The sequence below is a fragment of the Cygnus atratus genome, chromosome 1 (genome assembly GCF_013377495.2).
Source record: "Cygnus atratus isolate AKBS03 ecotype Queensland, Australia chromosome 1, CAtr_DNAZoo_HiC_assembly, whole genome shotgun sequence".
NCBI lineage: Eukaryota > Metazoa > Chordata > Aves > Anseriformes > Anatidae > Cygnus > Cygnus atratus.
In genome coordinates this window covers 8,778,888-8,803,344 of record NC_066362.1, presented here as the reverse complement: position 1 = coordinate 8,803,344, position 24,457 = coordinate 8,778,888, and the positions used below count along the sequence as shown (strand labels likewise).

General features: G+C 39.7%; 1 protein-coding gene and 1 long non-coding RNA gene across 11 annotated transcripts in view; one reads left to right on the top strand and one right to left on the bottom strand.

The window, feature by feature from the left end:
* SEMA3D (semaphorin 3D) overlaps positions 1-24,457 on the bottom strand; it is a 148,735-nt gene that overhangs the window by 3,869 nt on the left and 120,409 nt on the right. For 8 of the 10 annotated variants that reach the window (XM_035549417.2, XM_050716806.1, XM_035549423.2 and 5 more), the window contains 6 exons: positions 21,404-21,626; positions 17,242-17,330; positions 15,338-15,379; positions 13,942-14,099; positions 11,586-11,650; positions 9,227-9,366 (listed from right to left, as the gene is read on the bottom strand). In XM_035549417.2, the coding sequence (XP_035405310.1) occupies positions 9,227-9,366; positions 11,586-11,650; positions 13,942-14,099; positions 15,338-15,379; positions 17,242-17,330; positions 21,404-21,626 (717 nt within the window). The remainder of the gene's footprint in view (positions 1-9,226; positions 9,367-11,585; positions 11,651-13,941; positions 14,100-15,337; positions 15,380-17,241; positions 17,331-21,403; positions 21,627-24,457) is intronic. The other 2 variants (XM_035549422.2, XM_035549425.2) reach the window with 1 other exon arrangement.
* LOC126913722 (uncharacterized) lies at positions 13,767-23,500 on the top strand. The gene is made up of 3 exons (XR_007709369.1): positions 13,767-13,808; positions 18,666-18,861; positions 23,373-23,500. It is a non-coding gene; the product is annotated as an uncharacterized LOC126913722 (long non-coding RNA).

The window sequence follows — 24,457 nt, the reverse complement described above, 5'->3', positions numbered from 1 at the left end:
TGTAAGATATGTTACATATCTGGTGATCTGAAAATGATTTCCAAAATAACCTAACTCTGAACTAAACTAAACTAAACTAAGTTAAGCTAAACTAAACTAAACTAAACTAAACTAAAATAAAATAAATAGAAATAGAAATAAAATAGAAATAGAAATGGAAATGCAATACAATACAATAAAAAACAAGACGGGGCACTGGGCATCTAAGTATTTTTGCAGCTGGGGAACACAGAAAGTAAATGATTTGCCAAAGACCATATAAAGATTAGTAGCAGAGGTGTAAGCAGAAAGCAGAGCCCTAACTCCCAGACTCCACCACCAGCATTTCCTTTGAAAACAATCCTGTTCCAGCACAGAGCTGTCATCTCCCTGGCATGCGATGTTCTGCTGCCGCACAGAGGCTGCAGGCCACAACAGCACCGAAGGACCTGGGGTGCCGCTTGCTCAGCCCACAGCAAAGCCAGTGCCTTGATCACAGCCTCAGAGCTGCTGGTGGTACTGTTATAATGAAGAAAAACTTCTGCACAAGGCTGAGCACCGGCTTTAAAAAGAGGGGTGGGGGCAGAGAGAACCAACACAGAATCTGGAAAATTTCCCGGAGTGCATATCTGACCCTCCAACAGACTTCAGAGAACGAAGATCATGGAGGCATAAAGATGACTAAATTAGATTTATTCACAGTGGGTAAGCTACACACTGTTTCTTTATGTAAAAAATCTGCACACAATTCCCTCTTCTACTCCATGGGAAAAAATGTATTTATACATATGATTCTCCATCTGTTATGATTCTAACTCACTGGTACTTTATCATAAGAGGGTATCTTGGAGCAAAAAAGATGGATGAGGTGCCACTCCAAGGGCTTTTTGCTTTCCCATTTTCTGATATTCTTTGATAAGGACTTTGGAAGGGTTAAATGATTTAAGAGACCTTTTCAAGATCAGCAGAAGATATAACACACGTGTATCTAAGTAATACATGAACAGAGAGAGAGAGAGAGTTTTCCTTGCTAGCCTGTATCAGCTATAACAATCTTCAGCAACCTATAGATTAGGTAGGTAGATATTGGCTTGTGTACTACAATTGTTTTGACTGCATCAGTGAGAAGAAATCAAATGCTACAAAAACCTACGCTAGAACATGGCTCTGGCTGCCTGCTTCTGTGGCCAAGCATTGTTTGGATCCTGACACATGTTCGTAGTGTTGTGTCAACCCTGGGCTTTAGTTTCTTTGTTTGTAAATTGGATATAATCATGCCTACTGGCACCAGCAGGGTGAAATCTTGCAAATTCTGAAAATTCCTGGAAAATGGATTATTTTCTGACAACAGGTGCTACATGAGCACCAGCCGTATTTGATTTACTACACTGAGTTCCAACCAGAGAAATCATGGTCAAAACAGAAGAACAGACACAGAAGATAGCAGGGAGACAGATTAGAAAAGACCAAATTTTCTCTTCCAGAAGCTACAGCATAGGACAGTAGTCTTCAATTTTATCAGATAGTGAAACTTCATCCCACGTAAATGCACCTTCCTCATGGTTACAGTAAAAACAGAAGCATAAAAGGTATAAATGAACCCAAAGATAAGTAGTTGTAGGCAGAAATATGTCTAGGGCAGGTGTTTCCTTGTGCTGTTGTACTCCACAAAAAAAGGAAAGCCTTGCAAAAGGAAGCCCCTCTTTTTTCTACCCAGGCTTCATGCTAACAATGGAAAATCCTACAGACCCCCAGTTTGAGGAATTTAGGGAGAGGGGTGGGAAGGTGAAGCTAATTTGCAGACATTTGGGTTTCATAAAGCTCTATGCAAAGACCCAGTTCCCACATTGTTTCAGTGAAAACTGGACGGATCTCTTTGAGCTCAGGGCTGGATGCAATTGCAGCGGTAGCATCTGCCTATCGTGGCTCTGCCAGTATTGTAGTCTAGAGTGCCTTGACAGCTGTGTACCTCCTACACTTGGAAGTGCTCCAGCTGGCTCTTTTGGCTGGCTCGGCACCAAGCCAAAGAGCCCTCACTAGTGCTTCGCCTATTTTCAGTGAAAGGAAGGCAGAATAATGGCAGATCTAGACTTGAAAAGATGACTGGACCCCTAAGTCCAGCACCCTGCTACTCATAACTATTTACCATTTGTGTAGCAGCCGTCCCTTTCTAGTTGTAAATGTGTTAACTCAGAGAGTTGCCCCCCTCTGCCTCAGGATACTGCAGAGAAAGCTAACAGAGGCTAAATTGGTTGTGTCCCCTAATTCCAGCCCATCACAGCTCCTATTTTTAATGAAGCAGCATTCTTACGGAATGTCCTGTGTTAACCTTGGATATTGATTTACAGTGACTGTCACCTCCTTCTTCTCTGGGCCTTCATTGTTCATTCCTTTCTTATCCTCTGGTAGGATGAAATTATGGCTCCGATTTCACACGTATTGAGCAACACTTCATTATTGTTTTCCCCCCTCACTTCTCTTTTTGGTATCCTGTTTATGTTGTTTTACCCATAGGTTCAGAACTCTTCCTGTCTTTCCTCTCTACTTTTTCCCCCATAGGGTTGTGGAGTTTCATAAACACCTGGCATTTCATTACTTGGTAGTAGATCTTTAACCTTTCACTTGAATGCTTAATGTGCTCTTTGGTTCCTGACCTATAGATGTAAAACATATTTTATTAAATTTTGAGGAGAGTGAAAAGACTACTTAAAGACATCATTCTGTTTTGGTCAACTGTGGATTCATTCCCCCCCCCCCCCCCCCCCCAGTTATAATCAATACCTCTCCTTAAATATTTATAAATAGGGTTTAACAATTCAGAAGCACAATGGCTTTAATTCATAAAAAGCTTGCTGACATGCTTAAATTTCAGCATACAGTAAAAATTAAACATGAGAGAAATAGTTTTGTTCAATTGGGAACCAATTGTAAACCACAAAAATGAAGCAATTGATTACCATTAACTTTCTATTTTACGGGAGTGGGAGCAGATTTTTAAAAACATTTTATCTGCATTTTGTACTTTTTATCCTTTATGGTAGGCACTTGAGGTTTTAAAATTACACTAAATAAAGCATGGCACATGCCATAGGAATTGGCAATATTTGACAAAGGAAAAATATCTCCATGTAATAGATTTTCACAACCTGAATTTAACGATAGAGGAAAAATAGGCATTGCCAATAATGATGGCAAATCTTTAAACAATCAGTAAGTTGGAAAACAACCAAGGATTTGAAAGTGCTGTGGCACCAGGTTAGGTCAATGCCTTTTGTCCTTTGCTAATGATGTGTTTAGATAGCTCCCTCTTTACAAATAATTCACATGTCAACGTTTTCACAGTTAAAACACTGCACCTGTCTGGGAGAAGAAAGCGGCTTCAAAGCCTGCCTTCTCTCATCAATCACCATGTGAAAAAAAGTTAGAGGTAAAGCTGGACTAATCATGGTGTAGCAGCAACCCCTGAACAAACTGTTGTAGGGGGGAGAGAGAAATGAGGAATATTTGCTGAGAATTCACATCCAACTTTGTTTTTTCTATTGCCTTCTTATTCATCCTCACCATTTGAGCGGAAATAAAGATTACTCTGCTTTTGTTGGAATTATTGTTATATGCACCTTTTTCTGTTGTCCTGGTAAACTAATCATGTAACTCCAACACAGCTGTAGAGTTAATTTCTCTACTTCTTCTTCTGCTTTTTTTTTTCTTTTTTAACATTTTTTTAAAATTTATTTACTAAGAATTCACAACTAAAAAGAAGAATGTGTTGTTGGTAGTGACATTATGGAGACACGTGCATTCTATTATTCTCAAGGTGAAGCTAACTTCTCATTCTATGACTAATTTTTAAACTTTTACCCCCCAATATATTCAAATGAAAGCAGAAATATCACCTTATATAGCAGCTCAGAGTTACATCTTTTTTTCCCCTTAGGAAACTGTCAAAAATATTAGTCTTACTTAAGGATCTCAAGGTATTAGAAAAAAATGCCAAGCCAATGAGTCATAATAAAATAAAAGAGTGAAAGCATGAGAGCTATAATTAGTCCCTAGGCTGCAGAATAAATCTTATTTTCTCCCACTCTTGATCTGTTTCTTATCGACCGAAGGATTAAGCCTGTGTCTGCTACAAAAATACTGAAATTCACTCCTGTGACAGAAAATACTACTAGAAACTTAGACCTTGGTGTATGTCCTCTTCCTTACTCAGCTCTCTCATCTGACTTTTAGGTTTTAGGGCTGGCCTAAGCATCCTTTAGCACCTTTTTTTCACAAGATGCTTCTGACCAGATGTTTATAACAATGAAAATCACAGCCATCATGATGCAAGAATCTCCAGCCACAAAAAGATATGGAAACTTATGTCTCATTCACCAGCATACACCCACTAAGGTCAACTGAACAGGACACAGATCCTGGACAAACTGAAAAATGTCTTAGTCTGGCTAAAATGTTGAAAGGAAACAGCTCTTCCCTGAAGGGGTCATGCTCTTGTGCCCATACAGAAGTCCTGTACAAGAGTGAGTCATGTTCATGTACCTACCAAAACATCAGGCAGTCATTGAGCTGGGTCTGTCAGAAAAAACACAGCCCAGGCTGTGGCGCAGGAATATGGGACAGGGCGAGAATGGCTGCAGAAGAAACTGGAATGTTCTTCTGCCTTTCAGCGGATTTATTTTCACCTCCAGGTATCAATATTACCAGAAAAGAGAGAGTTAAAAGCGACCCACACCTGTTCTGTCACTTCAGACCATATGGTTTGCTCTGTCCCCTGCATGGGTGCATGGCAGTTTGGCAGGCTTCAAGCCCCAGGAGGCCCAGGGTGAAGGCCAGCCTAAAGCAGGGGGCCTAGCACTTTCCAGAGCCACAAAGCACCAAAACTGAGGGCTTCGTAGGGAGCCCTGCACTTGTTTTATTTTCCAGTCCTGATACCTATTATATACCTAACACATAGGAATTTCAGGAAAAATAAATAAATATTTGAGTTTAAGCTTCAGGAAACTTCAGCACTTTAAGTCATTATGTAGAAATGGCATCCCCACTTTTTTTTTTTTTTTTTATGAACTCCAGTCGCCAAAACACTCTCTCTCATCTCGGTGACTAACCCTGCAAGCACAGGAACAAACATGATCAATTGCGTGAGCAACACTAACCACAAAAGCACTAGATATTTGACTCCTGACCTTAAAACAGCCCCAAACTACAGGGAAATGTACTCCCACTGGCAGCAAAATGACCTGGTGACAGCTCCTGGACCACAGGAGATCCTGTCCCTCCCCACAGGTTGCTCTGGCTGGAAGTCACACTCTGAACCATGACCCGAAGGGTGAAATGTTGGAGACATCCTGCTGGGCACAACGCTTCCCATCTAGTCTGGATTTTGCCCTTTTCCTTCCCTCAGGAAGCTGTAGTACATGTCAGAGAGAGTGCGTAGCTGTCTATTTGCAAAGCGAGGCTTAAAGACTTGCTGAGACATTGCAGCTACAGCCCTGGAACTAAAAGTCCGTAACCTAAATTCCAGGTGCACAGAGTCATTTGCAAAGCATGGTATCGTCATCACAATAAGTTACACCGCTAAGACACGCACTGAAATAATGCACAGTGTTATTTGAGAAATCTGCTGCAGGAAGGGAGAGGGAGCAGAAAATATAATTGTAATGGGAAAAGTTATGGTGAGGCATTGGCTAAGCAAAGATCAAGCTACACATTAAATATGACTACCCTGTTGCTGTCACATATGGTATTTCAGTCAAATTGAAGTACTTTATAAAGAAAGTCAATTACTATGCTTGTCTTTGAATTTTCCAGGAAGGCCTCCAATTAGGCTCTAATACCGATGAACTCATTTCCACTGATAAGATAGATTTCAAATTAGAAAAACTGAAAATCTTAATTTAAAAATGCCCAAATTAAAAAGGGATTAACATTTTAACCTGCAAATACTCTTATTCCCTTTAACAGGAAGAGTGATTGCTCAGCTTTTCTACAGATTGGGTGGGTTTATTTAGGCAGCCATATCTGAAATTAGGAATTTAACTTCAGGTACATGCATTTTTAAACATGACATTCATATATGATTAACTCTATTTTAAAAATAAAAAAAAAATCTTTTTTTTTTTTTCTTTTCCTTCTAAAAAATGAAATGTCCCAACATGGTAATTTGAGATGTGAAAGCTGAGTTTACTCAGGATGAGTTCCAGTTCTTAGGAGACTGGAACTAAACTGGGTCAAAACACTAGAAAATAAGAAAAAGAATTCTCTGGCAGGAATCAAGCAAAACTAATAGCTATATACTGTTTTAAGTGGTCTGATCCTGTAATTGTCAATGTGTGCATATGCATTTATACAAGCTGCAACCTTCAAAGACTGGGAAAATAAATAAATAAATAAATAAAATAAACTAACAAAACCACCCCAAGGAGTTCCGGAACATGTGCTCCAACTTCTATTTTATCAAAGCTAGATCACAGACACACTGCTATGGCTTTAGGGACAATATGTGGTAAGAAGCTATTTGCCTACTGTTAGCATTCATAATGTAGAAAATCTGTCTGCATATTTCTTCTTCAAATTTTCTTCTAAATTTGCCTCAAAGGTTAATCTAGCCTTTTAGCAAAGCTTTACTTTTCTCATACAAACAGATGTCAGACTGTTTACACAGAGCAAGCCCAGTAAACATTTCTGTGGAAGGCTGCTAATGTGCAAAGATGTATACTGTGCGCTTGCTGGAGATTCAAATGCCATCACACATAAGTGCACATTTCCATCCTCTCTCCCTAGATCACAACCTTGGCACGCTGGGCACTCCTGTAGTATGAGGAATCATGGTGTCTGGATTACTGGTATTTGGTGCAAAATTGGGAGCAGGGGCCCAGTCATTCCCACAATGAACCTTTTAGAAACGCAAATGTTGGCAAAAAATGTCATAGCCTTACATTAAGCTATGTTATATAGGCTTATAGCCTGCTCTAACTTTGTTCAAAAGTCAGTTTGATCTGCTGTTTGTTTTGCAATCAAATAAAACAAAACAAAACAAAACAAAACAAAAACAAACAAAAAAAAACACACAAAAAACCCATGAACTTGGCTTCCTGACTTTCAGGTGCACACCTGAACGTTTGACATAGGAGAAAATCAATTTATTTATTTTTTCCTAAATTGACACAGGTAAAACTTAGAAACAGCACTCCATAAGAGGCTTTCAAATCTTGAAAGTGCTGCTTCTTATGATACAGAAATATTATGTTCTTCACAGAGAACTGACTGCTTTAGATGAAGTTTGTAGCTCTGAGGAACTTGGACACATGCTGTAGTTGCGACGCATTATTTAAAAAACATGACTGGGTCTCCTCATAACTTAATATGAACTACTGTTCAGAATTTAAAAAAAAAAAAGTACCTGCTTAAATTTATTTTTAAAATTACTCTTAAACACATGGTTTGAATTAAGCAAATACTTTACTTTTTTTCTCTGATCAAATATGTAATTGCATTTGCAAACTGATGCCTTAGGGAAGTAGAGCACAGAGTCTTCTGTACAGGACACTTAAAGGTAAATCAATTAAAGCACAAACCATGAATGCCCATAGGTCTTTAAAGGCTGATACACTTCTAGCTGGGTTTTCACTTTAACCACCTGTGGCTATGATCATGGTTGGCCTGCTGATCAGAAGACCACAATTTTTTTTCCAAGTATGGATTGTAATGGAGGTTAGAGATGGTGTTTCAGACCAGTAAGCTCCTTCCTTTGATATTTAGTGCATGTTGGGGGAAGCAGTGTGTCTATAAATTAGTGAGATGTTTATTACCAGCAGAGGGAAGAATCTTTGCCAATCCAAAGCATGAGTGAGAGAAGGGGAGTAAATTAAAAGCAATGCAGTGTCATAGTCAATATACAGCCTTGCTTTTTGTATCTCTTATGGAGAAAACTCAGAGGTGACTCGTATCCCTTTACTCTTGCTTCCTGGGTCAAGCTGTAACTGAGGTCTCAACTTTGAGGTGGCTTCATCCCTGCAGACTTCCCTTCATGCTACAAGCGGTGCTTAGGGGATGACAGCAGTGAGGGAGGTCTCAACCAGAGGTGATGCTCTCATGGGCATCTGCCCTGGCTTGCATCTCCCCAGTTTTTACAAAGAACTAGACTACTTTCTGCACTCAGAAAACCTCACAGGACAGGTTATCATTGAGAGTGGAAGACTGGTTGTATGTTTGATAGTTCCTGTCTTTTAAACTAACTTTTGTCTGGGATGAAGATTTAACAAAAAAGCGTATCTAACACCTGGGAGCAGCTCATTTGATAGGGCACTTCTTTTCCTTTCTTCTCCTTCCCCGTTGCCATGGCTGCAGCCACAGCAGGACTTGGCCTCTGACACAAAATCATTCATGTAAAAGAAAGGCTATGAAGGCTCCTGAGGTTTGAAACTCTCTCAAACCCAGTCCAGATCAGTCCCAGTTCGCTGACCTTTTGGGCATGTAAAAGGGCCCCTTTGTCACTAGGCCAGAAAGGAGTCTGCAGGACATGGCACAGGTGGCAAGGGAGGACCTGGAGGTTTTTCCAGCACTTCTCCACTGGTGCAGACCCCAGAACTGCCTCCTGCAGGAGTTAAGGGCCATCGCAAATCTCACGGCTTTCTACTTCAGCTGCAAGGTGCAATTCTTTAATGTGACATCTCTGCCTCAGCACAGAGTGCCATTTCAGAAAAATCCTCAGATTCCAAACAAGAAAAAAATTAAAACAAAAAACAAAACAAAACAAAAAAGGTACTTGCTGCACAAACTGTTCCTTCTCTGGGGAGACAGAGAGAGAAGCAGCAAGACATACAAAGCAATTCTTAGCTACAGTGCCTAACAATATAAGGGAAGGCAGTCAGACACTAAATGGAGCAGAGGTTTGAACATACTTTTGCCTGCAGAAGTAGTTGTACTAGTTACTGAACAAAAAGTCTTTTTTTTTTTTTTTTTTTTACTTTCAGTATTTTTTTACCAGTATTTAAAGCCTAATTTCTCTATTCGTCCTTTTTTTTTTTTTTTAATAGAATGAGCATGTAAGTCAAAGTAAGTATCTAAATCTGCTTATGATCCAGTGCAAATGGCTTCTCTCTTCCCCAAATGGTGTTACCAGAATGCTATGCAATACCTAAGGTGAGGCAAGGAAAAGTAAAACATTGGCTAATCCCAGTAACTCCAGCCTTTCAATACTCAGCTGAATTCTCTACAGAGGAAACTTGTCTTGATGACTATAACTTACCTCTTCTCGATGTTCTTCTCCAGAGCGTTGAATGTACCACCTAATAGAGGCTTGCTGGGACTTAGGAATACATTCCAGAAAAGTTGAATTAAATTCAATGCCAAAAATCACCTTTTCATCAGCAGTTTCATGACTAATGCCTGGAAAGCAAACATGGTACAGGAGATTAACCCTGACCTATTTTTTAAAGCAATGGGAAAATAGCCTGATTCAGAACAGATGCTATAAGAGTGAGTGAATTATAAAAAAGCAAAAGGAAACTTAACTTTTAGCTTAAACTATAACTATGAGGATTTAGAGGCGGCTGCTAACCTTCCTCCAGTGCAACTGTTTTTTAAGGAGGTCAATAAAACCTATATCACGAGCTTGCTCCATTTTAAAGCTGAAGCTTTTGCCTTTGAGGATTTTAAAATCTGACCTATATTTTTCCTTTATGTAATGCAACTAGTAAACCTCAGAGAGGTGGAGCAGCTGCTGAAGGTACATCGTAGGGTCTGGTTTGTTCCTCTCAAACACTTTAAAGGAGTTGCAGGGCTAAAGTCAACTGAAGTTTGACTTCCTTCAGTATAATTTGAAATTCCCTGTAGTATGTTTCAGACCAAACACTAAAGTACACGAGCAGATCTAAGCTCTTTCTTGGGGGTTGGTAGACCTGAGCAAGTCATTGCTAAAATCTGCAACTCCATCTTCCTTTTCAGGCCGTCTTATTTGTGTTTTATCTGCCTTATCATCAGACTAAAGCTGTTTCTTACATCCTGCCAATAACAGAGAGGAAGGTGAAAGCAGCAGCGTCTCCTAAAATAAAGGTTTGCTCAACAATAAAACGGGTACAATTTTAGATTTTTTTTTTCAATATAATATGTACATATATGAGATCTGCAGAAATTTAAGCTTTTTGCATTAAATGCTTTTCTTTTATTTCACTGTGCCACAGAGATTTTAGTAGAGCCAAACAACTTCATGCAGCCAATGCGGTTTCTGGGATGGAATCTCACACAGTGGAGCACTGAATTTAAGTAGGTTTTGGGGCCATAATGTTGTTAATTATCACAAATAGCATAAATAAGCCAAGAGCCTGGAGTGGCACAGGTCAGCTTCATGGTTTTATGGCACACAGGGGTTGTCCCCAGCTGGATGAAATTTCTCTTGGTAGTGCCATGTCATGGATAAGGATTAATACCAATTTGCATGCTAAGTCATTTTACATTTGTCTAGGAAAACTGACTCTTCCAGTATCTCTTTATCTTTCCAGAAAAACGTGACATTGTCAGCCTTTCTGCTAGCATTTCTACAACCCTGAGCTTTGCACGGTCTCAGATGCCACTGCTTGGAAGTGATGGCAAGCAGCAAGTGGGTGAATTCTGGCCTTTTGGGAATGAACAGGAGTTTTGCCATTGTCTTTAATGGCAATGAGACATTACCCTGACTTTGTGACTATGTCTATATGTACACATGTATAGCCAGGGTCCTCTACACTGTGCAACAGACGTAAGCTTTGATCCTGTGGCAAGCAGCTCTGATTTCTGTAGGGATTCACGCCGAGATCTGCGGCAGGCATCCAGCACTGGTGCGGTATGAAAATCACCAGATCAATGGAAAGTGGTGGCTTTTCCTGAATCAAAGCTTGAGCTCAGCGATACAATCAATACTGTTTTGACTGGGTTGCTCACTTTAATAAGCAAATATAAGAGCCCCAGACAAACCCAAACTTGGTTTTGAATGCTTTTCATTTATTTTATGCTGCCACAGAGATTGCCGCGTAACCACAGGATTTCATACTGACAGTGCACGCTGCAAGGGAACTGCTGCAGCTGCCAAAGGAGCAAGCCAGATTCTTTGGCACCCGAAAAGAGGGTGTGGGAAAGGGAGGGGGGGAACTGATAGGAGGGGGTGTAGGCTCTTGTTAATAACAGGAGTATTTAAGTAGCTGTGGGGAGGGGAAGGGGCTGCTTTGGCAGCTGGAGCTGGGTCTTAGGACTTGCATCCAGTGTATGTGATGGAAGGGGAAAAGTTGGTGTGTTCTGACTTTGCCTCTGAGGGTTTCTCTGTGGGATTGTCTTCCCTGTTTCTGAATTAACTAAGGTCCCAATAACTGCTCGTAGTGATGTCTGTGATGTTTTCCCTTGCCTGGGTGGGTGCTGGGGAGGGATGCCCATACAGCATCCAAGGGTGCTGCCCTAACGTTGGCTCCACGAATTTCACTGTGGGTTGAGAAATATATCTGAATCACAGGAAAGGCAGCTACTTTAATGGTGTTATTTTCCCCAGTTTAGCATGTTTTCACAGACAAACAGGGACCCTTAAAGCAAACTCTGTTGTCAAAGGGACAAAAGAGCAAGGAAAAGTGCAAAATACTCACTGTCTTCCACATCCCAGCATTGTGCGACAGGGTCTCCATATTTGACATCTTGCCTTCTGGCTCGCCTATGGGAAGAGCATGAAAACTTGTAACACTTCAGGCATAATTGCTGGAATTCAACAGCAAAATACAGAGGGGCTCAGCAGATGTGGATGCACGTTGCTCCCACCCTACTGCTGACAATTACGGTCTTAACTAAAACCAGCCTCACCCTCAAAGCTGCATGTGGCCTAGAGAGATTTGTACAACTGACATCAAGAGAAGGGCCTGTGATTTGGGAAAACCGCTGTGAGGGGAAAGAGAGGGGGAAAAAAAAGAGAGAAAAAAATAAATCTGCCTGGAATAAAGAATGTGCCATATAGTGACAGAAAGAACAGCTAAACCTGCTTTTAAACTGTCCATTCTGGGTGTAGGTCTCTTGGTGGGATGGACAGTCTTGGAAATATCTGGAAACATCCTTGATACTGTGCCATGAAAAAGATCTGAGGTTCAACAAGTCATAATAAAACCTGAGCTCAGGATCAGCCCAAGATAATACTGACTAGTAAATCTGCCATTAAAATGAAGAGGAGAAAACTTATATTTTAATTTGCCAACAAAAATTTGCCAAATCTGATTATCTTTCATCTGCATGTATAGAAAAAGAGCTTAAGTCAATGATCTGGTTCCACAATTAACTTTCTTGGTAACCTCTGGGTGTGTTACTTAAACTCACTGTGATTTAGTGTAATTTTAGTGTCACAGTATTAAAAAACAAAAACAAAAAGAAACAAAACCCCCTCTTCCTCTGTGGATGATTGCATTTATCTCCCAAGAGCTACAAACATGTTGATGTTTTAATTTTTCAGTGGAATAATTGGAGACCCGGGGAGGAGCTCCCTTTCTCACAGTCACACTGGAGCAAGACCTCAAATCTACAGAGCAATGCCTCAGTAGGAGAGCAGGTTCCCAAGGCCGAGCTGTCTGCTGTGGTAAAAGCTGTAGACATGCTGGAAGCACAGGCTGCTAGATGGAAGAAAAACATCCAGCTGATCTACTGGAGGATTCCCAAGGCTGGCCACCCCATCCTTTGTTTCGGAGTCACAGACTTTTGGCCTACCCACCAAACTGCACATCTGTTGAAAAGCATGGACCATCAATCTCCATGCTCCAGCCCACCTCAGACTTCAGCAGGCCTCATGTGTGACTAACTTTGCAGTGAGCCTGAACACTTGCTTTTCTCCTTTCATTTACGCTTCTCTGAATTTAGTTTGCTTTGGCTTTGAGGGAAAACACATAAAGTTCCTTGACACCATGACACAATAACCTATGACTCATTAACTTCAATGCTTTGTCTAATTGCTCAGGTCCCAGCCCTGCAGCCCCTGAGGTAGAAAATCTCATTCCAGAGCCTGAGCTCAGACTGCAACCTCTGACCCTCGCTACAAGAATTACTGTCAGGAAGGCTTCGTGCAAAGAGCAATGAAGAGGCTGTGGACTCCAGTTCAATCAGCCAGCTCAGAGCAATGGCTAAAGCAGCCAAAAACTCCAACAGGCACATCCCACATTGAATCAACAGCTTAGGTAATGCACTGCTGGGGCCTGCAGCACACTCTTCTTCCATGCAGATCCATGCTGCAGCCCTAGCTGGTAGGTACAGAGAGTTCAGATAAAGCTTCTGTCACTGTAGAAAAACTGCTCCTGCTGCAGCCGAATCGCACTACTTAAACCTTTGTCTCCCTCTCATGGCTAGACCACAGATAAAATTTAGGAGAGTGGGCTACGTTACCTGAGTTGGTTAAATCAGATAGGAAAAGCTTGTTTGTTTAGATCAGGGAGTTAAATGCATTTCATTTATTGAGTTAAATGCATTTCATTGCTGATCACTCTGTGATACTAGAGTGGTAATATCATAGAATGGCTCAGGTTGGAAGGGACATTAAAGATCATCTAGTCCCAACACCAGGATTGATAAACTTTGCTTTGTAACTATGGTGGTGCCCTGAACAAAAACCAAAAGCTCATGAGAGGCTCTCACATCTCTCTTCCACTGTCACAACCTGGCCCTCGATCTGAGCATCTCGTGCCTTAAAGAATTCAGCATAAAAAAGGAAAGTGATGGATTTATTATGTTAACTGCAGTAGCTGAGTTACTGTCACACACACTTAAACAATGCTATGTTGTCTTCACAGCTCTTCAAGCAGAAAATATGAAACATGGCCAGAGTTTGATCAAATTTTAAGGTAAATTACATGCTATGTTAAAGTAATTTAAAAAAAAAAAGGTGAAAAAGGTGACACATTCTTATTGGGAACCTCTTAAATTCTTGCAAGCAGCAAGATCTTTTGCAGCACATGGTATTTTTTTTTTTCTTACCTTTTAGAAGTGGGGGCGTATCTGGAACAGGAGTTTCCATCCCAGGCACAGTATGGGTCTCTGGCAAGGCAGCAGTCTGCACAAGCCTTCCCATACGTGTGACATCTGTGCAGAGAGAGCTGAACCAATCCATCCCTGGAACCAATGTACAATTGCTGCTGCAAATCAGGCAAAGCGAATGAATTAGGATCTTTCTCCAAGTAGCCCGGTTAAAAAGTTCCCTTCCTCAGTGCCACACTTGCAGACTTTCAACCTTGTCCCAGATTTTTGAAAAAAAGAAGGAGAATTCCTCCTTTACTGTAAGCTGTTTCTCAGGGCTCAGTGTGAACTGGCCATTCCCCACTAATCCCTGATGGAAAGGGGACTGCCGTCCTGGAAAGACACCAGCACTCAATACCCTTACACTTTTGGCTTTGTGTTGCGTCAAAAAAAACAGAAGCAATCTACGGCGAGGAGGGTTCATTAACACATTTAAAAATAAGGGGCTGCATAGCCATGACGTTATGAGTCTGGGAACTAGTGACGACCTTGTGTGAATAAAACATCATCTTCTGCTTCTGATCTTCAAGTAATATGAGGATAATATTACTCCCCTTTCCCCAATGGGTGAGTGGATTGCTTGTTGAGACAAGGGTGGTCCAAATGCTTGCTGTTGAGCCAGAGCTGGCTCATGCAGCACTTCCAGCTGGCTTGCCACCTTTTTGGAGGGGAGATGGAACCCAGCTGTGCTGTGCGTGCCTGAACAACAAAATACCTCCTGTATTTGGCATGTTCTGCTGGAGCTGCTCTGGCCACCTCCATGGGGACGGAAGGGGTGGCTCTGGTGTCACGCTGCCTCCCGAGCCTGCATGGATCCATCACAGAGCTCGGAGCTGCCCTGAAACCCTTTCCCATAGGGGGAGTGCCAACTGGGACCAGCCCCTGCCAGGAGGGGACCACCCAGATTTAGACAGTGAATTAAGAGGAGGGGCGGCCAGTGTGCAGGCTGTGTGTGCACAACATTCAGCACAATGAGGCCCTGAGCTCTCCTGACTACTAATACATAAAAATTAACAACAATAATAATAATAATAATTTATTGCTAGATTGTAAAGAGCCAAGTATTTCTAGTGTCCGGAAAATGAATGTGCATTGACTTCATTCACAAATCCCACAACGATATGACTGAAGATTTGTTTCCATGAATAATTACCAACTTGGGTACACAAATTACTGTTTGTAAGCAAATGTAAATTAGGCAGGGAAACAAGTTCAAACATATCCCTTCTTTCCAGATCCATTTTAAGAGTTATCCATGGAAAGTTTGGCCAATAAGTAACAGGCGCCACCTGAAAATTACAAACTAACTGTTCGGTGTACCATATATCCTGCAGTAATTAAATGAGCTTGTGATTACCTGCTTCTGAGAAATCTCCATAGTCGAGATAAATGATGGGTGCTAAAAAATAAAGTAGGAAAGTGCATTAGTTTACACATTCCCTTTTGTTAATAAAATGAGAACAGACACTAACATACCCAAAAGGTAAATTAAATTACAGATTAATTTATGTGGTTTAAACTAATATTAAAACAAAATAAAAACAAACAAAACACTAAATTCTTGCTTACAAAAATACCTCCCATAATTTTTGCCTGCTACCTACAAGGTGACTGGTTTTAATTCTTAGAGTTTGCAGTCTATCCCGACCTGGGGACTGGCAACGAGCCTTTGCATCAAGTTAAGTTCTTATTAAACACTATTTGCAAGGCTTAGATGGCATTTAAGGGATACAAAGGCAGATGTTCTGCACTAGGATGCATTTCACTTTTGTGAAAGACAGTGAATTTTTTGCCGGTGACTGATGTAAGAACAGGACAAAGTTCTGAGTATTATCTATCTCCTAATAGAAGATAATTAATCTAAGCCTACTGTTTAATGTTAATATGGTTCTAGGAAATAAGAGATGTTTTTTCAGCCCCTCACCCCCTTTAATTTTCTGGATTCAAAACCATAGAGGTAAAATAAATGTTACCAATAAAAACGTGAAGGAATGTCTGCTGACTAGAAAAAAAAAAAAACTTTTATTTTGTTTTGTTTTAAATATGATATGGTACATTCGCCCTTGACATTATATTTTAAGAATGCAGCAAATTGGTGCGCATGCTGAAACTCCTGATTACTTGGCAGGCCACTGAGTAATCTTGGTATTTTCTGAGCAATATTTATAATTGGTGTCCGAGACGGTTAGAAGAAGGCATGGAGAACTTTTAAATCAAAGTTTTATCATACACATGACATACCAAAAAGCATTACAAAAATAATTTTTAAATATTCTGTCCTCATGCTTGGAAAACACAGCCTCTAAGACTCAAAATCATTTCTTTAGCATGGACAGAAATTTTGGCTGAGACCTCATACAGCAAATAAGGGAAAGAATATGCGGGAACATAATCAAAACGCCAGGGACACAGATAAACTCTAATGAAAAAGCAAGGTGAAAACTGAAGAAGAGCTATATAGGTGAAGGTGAAGCAAAAGAGCTATACAGGTGAAGGTGAAAAGGAAGCAAAGTGAGAATGCAAAGAATGAAGAAGAAACTGCAAAATGGAAAAGAAAATCAGCAGGAAAAGCACATCTCTATTTTCCTACTGTAATGGAATGTCTGTGTAAGCTTCCTCACCAGCAATGAGATTAATCAGAAATTATGCCTGTGCAACAGAAAGGAGTTTTTTTTTTTAAAAAAAAAAAAAAAAAGTTCTATTTATGAAGGAGTTAATGCTGTTCTCAGGGCTCTGGTGACTTTTCTTCTCAGCCAGAATAACCAAATCAAAATGGCCAGAAACACTGAGTCAACCCACTCCAAAAGATTAAAACACAATGATAAACAAAACTTGCTTTATTTTCTTTCAGTTCTCAATTCCTAAGGTGTTTTATTTTAAAGAACTTCTCCACATCTGTGGATTTTTTTGTTTGGTTGGTTTGTAAATTATAATTATATAAAGAATAATCACAAAGTTGAGACAACTGGAAAATCAGCATTAAAAATACAATAATAATAAATAATTTGTTCTCATAATAAGATTGCAGACTAGAACAAGGCAGGAAGAATGGGACTTTCTATGACCCTGAAAAATCATGGCCTGTTTGATTTTGTTATTTTTTTCAATTAAGTCACCAAAGAATACTAAGACATTTAAAAATTTACATAGTGTCCCTCTGAAAACTTGAACTAGTTCCAACAAGCAAACAACCAGACAGACAAGGCCAGTTTGGGCCTTAAAGTTCCCTGAATAATAGAAATAGTGTCTGTTAATTCTTACCTTGTATATCTGCAGCTCTTCCAGGACCACCTCCTCCTTAGTCCACTTCTCCTTTGTGATACTCACAACCTTCAGGACTGTGCCTACATCTGAAACAAATGTTCACCAAGTAAACCCCACTGTTACAACTCAGCTACTCCATTTCTTACTTCATACCAACTTTTATATATACATTTTTAAAAATGATGCTGTAAACTTAGGCTAGAAAATAAAATAAATAAAAAATAAATAAAAAATAAATAAAAAATAAATAAAAAATAAATAAAAAATAAAAACTGTGCACTGAAAATAAACCTAATGCATCGAGGATGTAGCCTTCAAATGGCATCTATCCTTACCTGCATCTATTGCTACCTACATAACTCTGTAAAATATGTTTGGTTTTACCATATGGCAGAGCCAACACAATTGTAGATTGTGCTCAACAGGGGTGGTCTAGCACTGCTGCTACACAAATACACACATATACAAACACTTATAAGCACATTCATGATCCCAGCTGGATCTTTCTGCATGTTTCCTTGAGCTGGAATTGGGACCCATCTGACCTAAACAGACCCAGTTTAGGGGGCCAAACTGGTAGAAACCGATTTTATTTATTTATTTATGTATTTATTTTTTAATAGGATTATTTTTCATCAGCACAACTTCTTAATCAGAAGTAGGGTTCATTTTAATCTGGGAAATTACGTAACGTAAAAAAAATTTTTTTTCATTTGTCTTTTCATTTTAGGGAGATTTTTGCACAAAATCTCCATTCAACATTAGAAAAAAATGTTTAAACAGTGCAAAATTTCTTTCTTTATGTTATCTTGAGATTTATTTTTTTTAATTTTTTTTTAATTTTCTCTGTTCATTAATTTCAACCTGAATTCTTCATCTATGAAAAAAAAAATAGATTATTTCAGACCATTACACATTGTGAATCTTTACTGGCCTTGGAAAAAAAAAAAAAAAAAAAAACACTTTAAAATTGCACACGGAAGTGAGTTGGGTGCTGGAATATTCATTGTGGAAATGACACAGCACAGCTTAGTGCTAAGCATTATCCATCATTTTAAAATAATGGAAAATAATACATTGTAATGGAAAGAATGCGATTTTCTTTGTTTTTCCAAACTGCAGAAGATCATATTACCAATCAAAGTTAATAGTATTTCAGTTTGCCTTATATATTAGACATTGGTTTTGTTTTGGATATAATTTCCAAAGCCTGTGTATGTTAAAAGACCTGCAGCATGGTTGCATGTGCCTGTCTTTCTAAATTCTACAATAACATGGTTACATACATTCAAACACAGAGTAAGTTTCTGATCTGCCGCTAAAAAAATCTCATAGGTTATTTGGTATACTTGTATTCAGTTTCTTTATGTGCTATTTGAAATTTTATATTTGTGTTTAAATTTTTTTTGTTTTTTCCATAGGACAAGTTTAGAAGATAAAATGGAACAAAAACACATGCCTCTGGAGAAGAAAACTCATTTTTAACGAAAGCATGATAAAAAAGTATCTGCATGTTATGGAGTGCCACCTAGTGACTGCATGGTACCTATGAGCGTGGACACCTCCAAACCAAATGAATTACTCTGAAGAGTTAGCACCAGTGGTGGATAGTGACAGGTAACATGGCAATATTCTGGTTGCTGGTCTCTCAATATAATTTTATTCCCATGAAAGATTTTGTATCAGAGGATAGCAAACATCTAAAGGCATCCTCTGCAATCACTGAAAGAATATCTTGTATATTTTAGCTATAACCCATTTTTTCTTATAGCTTGTTTTACATTATTTTTCTTCTCTAGTATCGCTAGAAAAGCAAGCTTTAATGGGTACTCTCAAATCTTATGCAGCTCACAGCCTGAATTTGTTCACTTTCATTTGCCAATGACTATATTAAAGATTGCATTCAGAAAGCAACAAGGATTTTCTGTCATCGTGGGTAAATTTTATTCCTAGCCTCCCCAGGCAGCCAGGGAGCAAATGCCATATTAATGTTCTTTTCTATGAAAATGCACTTTTCCATCTGACACCACTGCACTCTGGTTGTACTGAGTTGTAGGGGAGTCTCACATCTTTTTTGGAAGACAGAGTTATGAAGGGGATTGAGCTGAAAGATATAAATGCACAGAGAGAGGCTCTCTCTGAACTTGTGTATGTGATAGTGCAGCTGGGAACCTCCTGAAGGTTGAGAAAACCCACACATTTTAAAAGGCAGTGTTCTGTGACAATTCACACCTGTCCCCAGATCACTTCAGGGTATGCGTAGCTATCAAACTATATGACTTTAAATTTGCTTATAATCCAGACAAAATGCTGCACAACCCAACGAGTAGGATTCGAACAAAGATTTAGTTTCTCCAAAGCTCATGCGCATCCTCAGATAAATCTTTTCCCCTCTGTGTACCTCAGTTTCACCCACAGTGAGATGGGGATAATGGCAATGGCCACCTTAGTAAAGCATTCAGATCTTCTGGTGCAAAGTGGTTTATAAGAGCTATTACAACTGTGGATTAAGAACAAGAAATTTCTGTGGAATAAGATGAGGGATTATACTTTAGAAATGTTATTAATAAGGATGATAATAATTCTTAGCATGCCATGCTGTCGGGTGATCTATTCAGTGATTTTGAATTTAATTACTATGGTAAAACCAGAATTTTTCCTTAAGCTATCATAAAAATGTAAATACATACATAATTATTGACAAAAAGACTGCAAAGCAGGTTTCTTCCCTAACAAGTTAGTTTAGCCTCTCTCTTTTCAATCCTGGCTCTCTTGTTTGGAGCTAATCATGTTGCACGGTAATATCACAGAATCACAGAATCGTCTAGGTTGGAAGAGACCTCCAAGATCATCTAGTCCAACCTCTGTCCTAACACTAGCAAAACCTCCACTAAACCATATCACTAAGTTCTAAATCTAAACGTCTTTTAAAGACCTCCAGGGATGGCGACTCAACCACTTCCCTGGGCAGCCCATTCCAATGCCTAACAACCCTTTCAGTAAAGAAGTTCTTCCTAATATCCAACCTAAACCTCCCCTGGCGCAACTTTAGCCCATTCCCCCTCGTCCTGTCACCAGGCACGTGGGAGAATAGACCAACCCCCACCTCTCTACAGCCTCCTTTAAGGTACCTATAGAGAGCGATGAGGTCTCCCCTGAGCCTCCTCTTCTCCAGGCTGAACAACCCCAGCTCCCTCAGCCGCTCCTCGTAAGACTTGTTCTCCAGACCCCTCACCAGCTTGGTCGCCCTTCTCTGGACTCACTTGAGCACCTCGATGTCCTTCTTGTAGCGAGGGGCCCAAAACTGAACACAGTACTCGAGGTTTGGCCTCACCAGAGCCGAGTAAAGGGGGACAATCACCTCCCTAGACCTGCTGGCCACACTGCTTCTTATACAAGCCAGGATGCTGTTGGCCTTCTTGGCCACCAGAGCACACTGCTGGCTTATATTCGGCTGCCTATCAACCAGTATTCCCAGGTCCTTCTCGGCCAGGCAGCTTCCCAACCACTCATCTCCCAGCCTGTAGCACTGCTTGGGGTTGTTGCGCCCCAGATGCAGGACCCGGCACTTGGCCTTGTTGAACTTCATACAGTTGACGTCAGCCCATCGGTCCAGCCTATCCAGATCAAAGATATCAAAGATCCAGATATCTTTAAATTTATTTCAGTGGAATTGTTTCCTTAGGCTCAGTCTGAAATCTTTCTTAGCTTTTCAATGTCACGAGGTGTAATGTTGAAGTACCATGTCACTTTTGATAACAGGAATTACTCCTTTTATTTATTTATTTATTTTTTCCACTTTTAATTGCTTATTGATGTGCTGCCAACAGGAACTGGAGCCACATAACATAAAGACAGGTAGTGAATGACACTTGGAGGGTAGGAAAGTCCAGGTACTCTGATCCTTAACTGGGTTATCACCTAGGGACAAAGAGGCATTAAAATCTTAATCTCAGAAGAAATCTCTTGAGATGACAAATTCATCCAATCTTAGCATTTTTTTTGAAGGCCTGGCACAGAACTGGGGGCATCTAATTGTTCCTGAAGCTGCGTGATTAGGGACAATATGTTAATCAACAGGTTTATTTGAGACCTGCTGGACTAAAAGCGTTTTAAAGGGTGGGGCTTGTGCAAAATGATAGTGGAAGTCCAGTCATACCTGTTCCTAGGAAAATAACATCATATTGCCCATCCTCTGCCATGACATGATCCACCACAATCTGCGTCAACCGATAGTCCACGTTGATCCGAGTGAATACTGGTCCTCCCGTCACCGGGTAAACGGATTTGTACATCAGAGGATGGCGTTTTATAAAGCTAATGACTTCATCAGGAAAGTCTCTTGTAGATTTTATGAGTGGATCGTAGGTTTTGCTTGGACACTGAAAGAAAAAGAACGACCAAGAAGTTGAGATGAATATTGTGAAAGAAATACCTGAAATCTGCAGGTTTTTCTGCTTATTGGGAAAGACATTCTGTCCATTTTGAAATCTCAAGGGCTCTATCCAGCTCCTCAGCTACCTTGAAAAGCAGAACACTTCCCTAGATGACTAAATAGGAGTGTAAATTTAGTCAATTATTTCTTTACAGTGAAATTTTGGTCTCTGCTCTTTTGTTTTGTATTTATATAAACGCACACCAATTCAAAGAATAGCTGCTAGCACATCAGCTATATCCATTTGTAAGTCACATTTACCAGTTGGATGGTAATTTGACTTACAATTTAGAAAGCTTTGTGATGTTTTGAAAGTGTGGAAGCACACTGGGAAGCTCTGTATTCACTTCCAGCATGTGCTACTCCAGTTCTTCAAAGGGCAGCTTTCTTCCTAATTTCTCTACTCTCACCTCTCCTCTTTTAATTTTTATCTCTCTTCAAAAGTGATTTCCCTTCATCTTCATTTTTCTTTATCCTGCATATTCTCCTTTATCTTTTAAAATCACCTAAAACTTGCTAATTTGTTTCATCTCACTATCTTTTACTGCTACTCAGAATTATAAATCTTCAGTTCCTGTTAGTTATATGCCCACACCTGCACCTACCTACCTATAGATATATGCAAGCTTTGAAGAAAAAACTCCTATAGGTTTTTCTTCTTTCTTAGTCAGAGTTTTGATAACTTAAATTAGAAGTTAGAGGAGAGATGAATTGCTTTTATATGACAGCAAGAAAAAAAAAAAAAGACAACATTAGAAAATAGATGTTTGATGTTGAATCAAATGCTAATAATTAATATTTATTGCACTAACAAATCTGCAAACACAAACTACCTTAAAACTATGTATAATTTTTGAATTTTATCGCCAAATGTCTTTTAAAACCATGTCCAAAATCCTTTCTGTTTCTTCATCTAGCAGCGTTCCTAAAGAGAGTAGGAGATATGCCTTAACATCCACACCACTATCACCAGTAATTAGAATACATCATTGTCACTAACATTCAAGCAGTTCATCCAAGACTGTGGTGCACTTTTAACATTTTTTCACATCATATAGTAGAGACAGCAAAATTTAGTTATAAAAAATCCACAAATGTAGGAAAATACCTATTTAAAAAAATATTTAGGAACTACTTGTATATAATACTATAATAGATGCCATCAGTAGAGATCACTTTAGAAATTTGGTCTTATTTAAATAAGTCACAGATAAAACCTATATTCTATTAGAAATTGGGTTTTCTATTAAAACACTTGTGAAGCCAGTCAGAAGTCAGGTTGCTCAGCTCTTCTTATCCAAAAGAAGCATTTGGACTCCATTACTTCATTTTTCAAAAGCACTGCTATAAACCAGAAAAGTTCTCATGATGGGATTGGTACATCTGCAAAGAATTTCACCTCCTCATTCCCTGCCCCACTCATGGGAGTATTATCACTTTGGCTATTTTACAAGACAAGGAAATCGAGTCTGGGGTGAAGGAAGAACTGAATGACCTATCATGCAGTCTAGCTCTCCATTTCAAGGCACAGATAGCTATATGCAGTTAAATTTGCTACATGCTGAATAAATAGTTTTACTGTGCGACTTTCAACAGCAAGTCTAGAGTGCCCTCTGCTGTCTAATTAGGATAATCTCAAGCATTTAAAATGCAGGACCTATTTATTCACTGATTGAAGACTTTCTTCTTTTAGTATTTCCTTCAGCAAAATCACAGAATACTTCATCTGTGCATAGCAGAGGAGAGAAGAATAAAGTACAAAAAGAAACGAGAGGGATGTAAGCAGAAATACTGTTGCCAGCTCCCTGCTCTGGTGTGATCAGAGATGGGTGGCTGCTCCTCTTACTGAGGCTGAGCTTTTGTCTTATGGGTGCAGCGAGCCAGAAGTTGGTAAGAGCCCCACCAGCATGCACCCACATTTGACTAAGGCTTGATTTCTCTTGGGAATTACTCCCAGAGCTACTGTGGAAGAAGGCCACTAACAAGTGCTTTAATCATGCTAATTTTTCTAGACTGAAATACCCTGTATATGGCCTGTAAACAGAGGCCACAACTTTTTGGTGAACTGAACATCCTACACTTCACATTTATTTTTCTTGTAATAAAAGCAGATTCTCCAGATGCCAGATGATCCCTGCAGCTCATTATTTCTCAGAAGTGACTTTTCTTACTCTTCTACATAGCTGAAACTCTTGTTCAGGCTGACAGCTTGGCTGCTACAGCATCCTTTTCTCTGGTTTTGAACAATGTTGTCTCTTGCTTTTCAGGTCCAGACCACTGCTAATGTGAACACCCCACCCTCCACCCCCCCTTAGATACCTCCCCAGGATATTCTGTTTACTGATGGGTTTAGCCCCCACCTCTGTTAGGCCCATAACCCTACCTCGTCAACCACCTTCCAATCTCTCCCTTCCATGCTTTTCCAGGTGAGCCCTGGAATATTTGCTTTCAGGGCCAATCGTGTTGATGACCCATCATCTCTCATGCCCATCTGATTTCCTTCCCATGGCTGTCCTTATCTCATTGTCATCCCTTGCTTTAAACTTAGTCTCTAATTTGAATCTGAGAAAGCTTCTCTTTTGAAGCTGGAGACACCTAGATGTGTTACTGTGGTGGTACTAATCATGAATACTAATAAGATGAGCTGGAAACACTATTCCAGTGTTACATTGTAATGACACATTTTTATATATAAATACACATTTTTACATATGAACTGCCAATTTCTGCTTTTTTAACACTAAGTAATCCCTTTATTTCCTGCCAGATGGAGCCATA